The sequence below is a fragment of the Cannabis sativa genome, chromosome 3, assembly GCF_029168945.1.
Source record: "Cannabis sativa cultivar Pink pepper isolate KNU-18-1 chromosome 3, ASM2916894v1, whole genome shotgun sequence".
In the NCBI taxonomy this organism is placed as follows: domain Eukaryota; kingdom Viridiplantae; phylum Streptophyta; class Magnoliopsida; order Rosales; family Cannabaceae; genus Cannabis; species Cannabis sativa.
This window is the reverse complement of record NC_083603.1, coordinates 38,909,761-38,916,576: the sequence shown is the minus strand read 5'-3', so window position 1 is coordinate 38,916,576 and position 6,816 is coordinate 38,909,761. Positions and strand designations below refer to the sequence as shown.

At 38.0% G+C, this 6,816-nt stretch overlaps 1 protein-coding gene across 4 annotated transcripts; it reads left to right on the top strand.

The window, feature by feature from the left end:
• The first annotated feature begins 316 nt into the window (after positions 1-316).
• On the top strand, positions 317-5,097 carry LOC115720110 (uncharacterized). Of its 4 annotated transcripts, XM_061111877.1 has the most exons (6): positions 318-2,095; positions 2,183-2,236; positions 2,737-3,465; positions 3,553-3,711; positions 3,838-4,223; positions 4,306-5,097. In XM_061111877.1, the coding sequence occupies exons 3-6, from the start codon at positions 2,754-2,756 to the stop codon at positions 4,447-4,449; spliced, it is 1,401 nt and encodes a 466-aa protein (XP_060967860.1). In that variant the 5' UTR covers positions 318-2,095; positions 2,183-2,236; positions 2,737-2,753; the 3' UTR covers positions 4,450-5,097. The 4 variants fall into 4 exon arrangements, with proteins under 4 accessions (XP_060967859.1, XP_060967857.1, XP_060967860.1 ...); XM_061111876.1 differs by having other exon boundaries at positions 317-2,095; positions 2,183-3,465; XM_061111878.1 differs by having other exon boundaries at positions 318-2,236.
• Positions 5,098-6,816: the final 1,719 nt, after the last annotated feature.

The window sequence follows — 6,816 nt, the reverse complement described above, 5'->3', positions numbered from 1 at the left end:
TGTTGGCCCAAAATTAATTAATAAAATTAATTTACAACAAAAAATATAATTTTCCTATTTAATTAAATATATAAGAAAAAATTTCAAATATTTAAGTATGATGATGAAAATCAACTTAAATATTAATTTTCTATTTAATTAAATACACTAGAAAAATACTCCAAGCAAAAATATCACTGTAGATGCTAAAATCTACGATGATCGGAATGAGCGTTTGTGGGCACCGACAACCTGCGGAACAAAGACAAAGGATGACCGTAAAACCTTGGGACACCGGGGTGGTGCCAGCCGAAGGCACTCCGACGGTCAAGTCAGTAAATTTATAGTGCGAAGTAGAAAAGAAAACAAGAAATGAAAATAAATACTTCCTGTGTTTATGGTTATGTGGTGATCCACGGTCAAACCTCGCTCACCGGAATGAGAAAGAGTATGTCAGATCGTAGAGAAATAATAAGTTTGGTAGTAAAACTATAGAGAGAGAGAGTGAATATTCGTCTATCCTCCTTTCCTACTCAGTCCCAGTGTGGGCCTATTTATTATCTTAGGAAAACGGCTACCTCTTGAAACGTGGTCCATCCCTAGAGAAACGGTCTTCCCCCACTTCTCCAGGGATGAGCGTCATCTTTTAGGTTCGTTCCTAGATGAGCGTCCTCCCATTAGCGTATGACTCAGAGGGTTGATATTCTCGCTCCGCTATGCTAGGGAAGATCGCTATTTTTGTGGGTTAGTTGGGAAACTTAACGTTCTTCTTCCTCCACGCGTCAACCCTAACATTACACTTTAAAATCAAGCTTTATTGTGGGTTGGACATTCGAATATGGGTATGACCCAAAAAGCATGGATTGGGTGTTGCCCATGTGAGCCATTTGGCTTACGGGTTCCTTGTTTCTGACTTATAAGTGGGCTTCGTAAGTACTTCGATCGTTGGGCCTTTTCGTTGGGCTTAGAGCAATTTTTGGCCACTACAGTTTGTCCCTTGCTCTTTAAGTTGAGTTATACTCAGGTTAAAGAGCATTGCTCGTAGGTGTGGATGATTGACTCAGAGTGCCTGTAGCGTGATTTTAGGTCGAAAATGATTCGGCCGGCATAAGCTGAAGTAGTTTTGAATATATCTATAAGTAATTTTGTCTTGATAACAGCTTATTGCATCAGTGATTTTCAAGACAAGTGTCTTGTTTATCTTTGATTTATTGGTGCCTCATCTTATTCAATGTAAAATTTTAACTAGTTAAAGTTGAAGATAAATTCAAGTAAAGGAATGAGCGAGTAAATAATTGAATATAATTTTTCAATGAGCAAAACACTACTGATGAGGCGGAGGAATTGAGGCACATATTACATCAGTAACCTGAGTTCTTATATCATTAATATAAGAATGAGTTGTAATTAGGTGTAACCTTTATATTTAATAAAGACATATGTGTAAGGTCAAACATCATAAATATTACTAGAAGGATGTATCATTACGTTTTATATGAGATTTTGTTGCTCATAATTTTTGTGAGGATATTATGTATACTTCATTGGGATGAGCGCCACTTTGAGAGACTAAAAAACTTTTGTAAGTGTTATAATACATGAATACATAATATTAGATGATAGTTGAATATCCATTCTAGCTTTTATCCTTTGTGTAGTTTGAGCTTCTAGTATTAGTGTTACCTTAAAATGAGAATAACTTTTCTATGGATTGGACTTGAGATGGGTGACAATTGATTGTCATAGAAAAAGATAAAATTATTAATGTTATTTTAGTACCTTTGTCATTTGATTTGACTACACCATTTGATCTTTTACAATCTCCTTCCTTTACCTTCACGTGGGCTTTTGTATTGTATATGATAAATATGTTTTACTTCTTTAAGAAGTTTGGGGTCTTGTCCCTTGTAGGGTGAGCTATTAGCAAAATAAGCTACCCAAGTGTGTGTATGGGCGTGAGTGCCTATTGAAGTGGGTAAATAGCTTTGTATTTATTTATTTTTTTGTTGGCAATATATAAGACTTTGACATTTGGAAGACCTTAAGAGCAAAGAAGAGAGTGTTATTTTCTAAATGCCAAAGGGTTGATTGTTGTAAGCTAGATAAACAATTTTGGGTATTTCCTTTCTTGGAACCACTTGATATCTTATTTATAAGAGAACATAGATACACCATTATGAGCTAACTATTTTTTTTTTCTAAGAGGTGTTGTTGAGAGCTTTGGGTGGTGAAAGGCTAGGAAGTCTTCTCCTTGTTGGTAAGTGCTTCTAACATTTTCTTTTTGTTTAAAATGTTATTGTGTTCTTGGCGTTCTTGATATTTTGATATTTTTTAGAACAATGTATTGTCCAAAAAATAGTTGTGTAATGTTTGTATGTTTTGATTTAAATTTGTAACAAATAGTTGTGTTTTTGTGTTCGAACTTGTCCATGGTAGGTATAGTATGACCATAGAAATTTTGTATATAAGCAACAAAATTTTTTTTAATAACCATAGTGGGTATGGTATGACCGTATGATTTTGTATGAGCTTGATGCATAATTTGTCCACTAAAATTTTAATGTAAGCATGATATGTAGCATGGATGTAATGCTTTTATATGATGCGTAGTATGATCGTTGGATATCATATCATATATATATATCTTGAGTTTTAAATTTTGTCTAGTGTTTGTGACCATACTCTTGTTGAGTGGTGAGATGGGATCTTGGGAAAGTGTAACTTCACCATTAATGATTGGGGTACCTTCTTCTACAGAAGGAGGTGCTCATTCAATGTTGGATAGTGATGAAGATATTCCTAATGCTCAACCATTACCTCAAGTCACTTTGGTTGACAGTGATGATGAGGGGGAAGTTTTTGATGAGAATGTATGTAAGATTGATGGAGAGCCTCGAGCTCTTGAGTATGCGATAATGGTACATGATTATGAGGGTGACAAGAATGAGTATGTCGGGCGGTCCCTTCACTTTTTGAGGGACAACCCGAGGTCTAGTATGACTAAGGGTGATATCCTACGCATGCGACATCAATATGAGATTCATTCTTCTATACAAATGCGACTTCCAACTATCGCTGAGCGTCCCGATTGGGATAGTGGCGATTGGGTTTGTATGTATGAATTTCCTTTTAGGATTGGCTTTCGATTCCCTTTCCCTCCATTTGTACAAGAAGTATTGGACTATTATGAGGTAGCTCCTAGCCAACTTATGCCAAATGCTTGGAGGTTATTGTTGGGTATAGAAGTCATAGTTAGAGTGAAGGGTAAAAGGGTTGACCTTGTAGATTTTCAGTCAAGTTATTATCTTAAACAACACGATACAGATAAGGGTCGATTTCTATTCACTCTTAGAGCGAACAAAAAAGCTTGGGTAACGGAGCTGGTTCCGAGCAACAAGAGGGGTTGGAGGAAGAAATATTATTTTGTCAAAGGTGACCTGTTTGGAACGAGTGATTATGAGGTTCCTACTTCATGGAGAACCTTAAGTGAGTGAGGAGTGTTGGTTTCTTTGTCATTTTTATTTGATACTTGATTTGTCTATGAATACTAATTACTTCTCTTTGTCATTGTAGGTAAGGGGCTCACTCGATGTCCTCGAGGGGGGTATTGGTCCGAAGCTCGAGTTAACGACTTGCTCTCTATTCCTTCCGATCAAAGAGCCCATAACAAGCTTCTTGTTTTGGATAAATCTTGTGTTGGGAATTTGTGGAGAGGTGCGCAACGTCAAGAAGGTAGTATTTTTTCACTCAACGTTGTCAAGCGCGTCCCCATCCTTTTGTTGACCTGAGCTTTAGAGAAGGTTAGTGGTCCCTTCTCTTTGATTCGTCATTTAATGGAAGAAGAACGTTTCCTTGCAGACCGTTATTATAAGAGGATGACTTTCAAGGTTTGTGGAGCGGATGATGCTGTCGCTAGGGGTAAGACTAATTTACTTGGAAAGAGGTCTAAGAAGACCACAAGTCATGTTGTGAAACCTCGAGTTCCTGCTAAGGAACATGGAACCGGTAGCTCTCAGTTGCTAGCTGATGGTGTGGTTGCGGCTTCTCCACTGAGGGGTGACAACGAGTTGTCTATTGAGGAGAGTATGATCAACCTGTCCATCTCTTCCAACATTTCGGCCTACTCTGACCCTGCTTCTATCGAAGGTCATGTTGAGGCTCTTCTCCATCCGAGAGATGAAGAGCGTTTGAGGGGCATTGGAGTTGCGGGGCGAGCGAATTACGGTGTTTCTACGATTTACCAAGTAAGTTTGGAAAGAATTTGTATGTACGCATATGTAGTTATTTTTGTGTGTTACTCGTGGTAATTCAACTTGTTTTTTGTAGGCTATTCAAGCAGTCCTCTACTTAAGGCGTGACACAATTTTGCTTGATCAAAAGAACAAAGCTTTGAACAAGGAGCATTCTAGACTTAGGATGGAAGTGGAAAATTTGAAACTGGAAGGAGAGACTACCAAAATCATCATATGACAAGCTAAAACAGGATTATTCCTCGTTGAATACTGAGTTGGAGCGTGTACGTGCCAAACTCAAGGAGGAGGAGGCTAAGTATGTCGCATTGTACCAGGAGGTTGATGATATATCACTCAAGACTGCCATCAAGACAAGGGGGGAGTTGATGATACAGTATAAGATAGGGCTCCATCGTGGATGGAACGTCAATGGTGCTATTGCACTTCATGAAGAATATTTGGCTCTTGAGCAAGAGAATGAAATGGATGTTGACGCTCATATCTCTGTGTTTGATGAAGGCGCTGATGCTCATACCTCTGTCCCTAGTATGGGTGTCGACGCTCATACTTCTGTTTCTGGCGGGAGTGGCATTGACGATGTGATGTTCTCCATTGCTGAAGATGGTACCATTGCTCCATAGTGGGTCTTTTAAGTTCTCCCTTTTGTTTACAAGTGACAATTGATTTAAACTTTAGGTCCAATTTGTTTAAAGTATGAACATCGCCATTGTGGCATTAAGTATGTATGCTTAACGATCCTTTTGATGTGCGGACATCCTCTTAGTGATGACCCTTTTGAATTTTATGACGCTTTGATGTATGAACGTTGCTTTTGCGGTGGTGTGACTTATTATCTTAATTTGGTATTAATATTCTTCATTTTTCATTTTGCTGATGTTTTATGTTATTCGGTTGATGTAAATTTTGCATTGATCCATGTCTATATCCCCTAGTCTAAGTCTTAGTGAGGGTCACTAAAAGTTAGACTTTGGAACAGCTTGACTGAGTACATCGCACTTGGCTGACCGTAACACTGTTGAGTAAATTTTATATTTAGTTACGATTGAACGCAATTCTGAAGGCTTGAGTTTATAGATGAATAGATGGGTTGGTCGCGGCCCTTATCACTTAATTTGTGAGTGAATACTTGGGTTGAGTGTAATTCCTATCACTTACTTTATAAGTGAATAGTTGGGTTGAGCGTGGGTTGAGCGTAGCTCCTATTACTTACTTTGTAAGTGAATAGTTGGGTTGAGCGTAGCTCATGTTACTTATTTTATAAGTGAAAAGTTGGGTTGAGCGTAGCTCCTATTACTTACTTTGTAAGTGAATAGTTGGGTTGAGCGTAGCTCATGTCACTTATTTTATAAGTGAAAAGTTGGGTTGAGCGTAGCTCTTATCACTTATTTTATAAATGAAAAGTTGGGTTGAGCGTAGCTCCTATTACTTACTTTGTAAGTGAATAGTTGGGTTGAGCGTAGCTCATGTCACTTATTTTATAAGTGAATATTTGGGATGAGCGTAGCTCATGTCACCTATTTTATAAGTGAAAAGTTGGGTTGAGCGTAGCTCATGTCACTTATTTTATAAGTGAATATTTGGGATGAGCGTAGCTCATGTCACCTATTTTATAAGTGAAAAGTTGGGTTGAGCGTAGCTCATATTACTTACTTTTTAAGTGAATTGTTGGGTTGAGCGTAGCTCATGTCACTTATTTTATAAGTGAATATTTGGGATGAGCGTAGCTCATGTCACCTATTTTATAAGTGAAAAGTGGGTTGAGCGTAGCTCCTATTACTTACTTTTTAAGTGAATAGTTGGGTTGAGCGTAGCTCATGTCACTTATTTTATAAGTGAAAAGTTGGGTTGAGCGTAGCTCTTATCACTTATTTTATAAGTGAAAAGTTGGGTTGAGCGTAGCTCCTATTACTTACTTTGTAAGTGAATAGTTGGGTTGAGCGTAGCTCATGTCACTTATTTTATAAGTGAATATTTGGGATGAGCGTAGCTCATGTCACCTATTTTATAAGTGAAAAGTTGGGTTGAGCGTAGCTCATGTCACTTATTTTATAAGTGAATATTTGGGATGAGCGTAGCTCATGTCACCTATTTTATAAGTGAAAAGTGGGTTGAGCGTAGCTCCTATTACTTACTTTGTAAGTAGATATTCTGGTTGAGCGTGGCTCACTTGTTATTACTTTTATTTTACGTTTTTGAGCTCCAAAATATAACAAACACTTAAAACAATTGACAGAGGTATTTACGTGGAAACCCTTTCGGGAAAAAACCACGGGCGGAGCATGCGAAAATCCACTATGTAGAATGACAGTGTACAAGGGGGGCATTGTTTTGCCATACATGTGATTAGAAATGGTATTTCTTAAGGTGTGTGGCATTCCAGCTATTTCCTATGTTTCTTCCATCTGCTGCTCGAAGTTTGTATGCTCCTTGGCCAACTATCTTTGTAATTTGGTAAGGCCCCTCCCAATTGGGTCCTAACTTGCCTGCTCCTTCTTCCTTCGTGTTTTGGAACACTCGTCATAGTACCCATTCTCCTTCCTTGAATTGTCGGACCCTAATGTTCTTATTGAAATGTTGGGCCACC

What these genes read in the sequence shown, in the direction of transcription:
- LOC115720110 (XM_061111876.1), top strand. Translation starts at nt 2,679, where the DNA reads ATGGGATCTTGGGAAAGTGTAACTTCACCATTAATGATTGGGGTACCT. An exon ending in TACTTCATGGAGAACCTTAA is followed by an intron (nt 3,466 to 3,552) that starts GTGAGTGAGGAG and finishes TTGTCATTGTAG; the next exon opens with GTAAGGGGCTCACTCGATGT. An exon ending in AGGTGCGCAACGTCAAGAAG is followed by an intron (nt 3,712 to 3,837) that starts GTAGTATTTTTT and finishes GTTTCCTTGCAG; the next exon opens with ACCGTTATTATAAGAGGATG.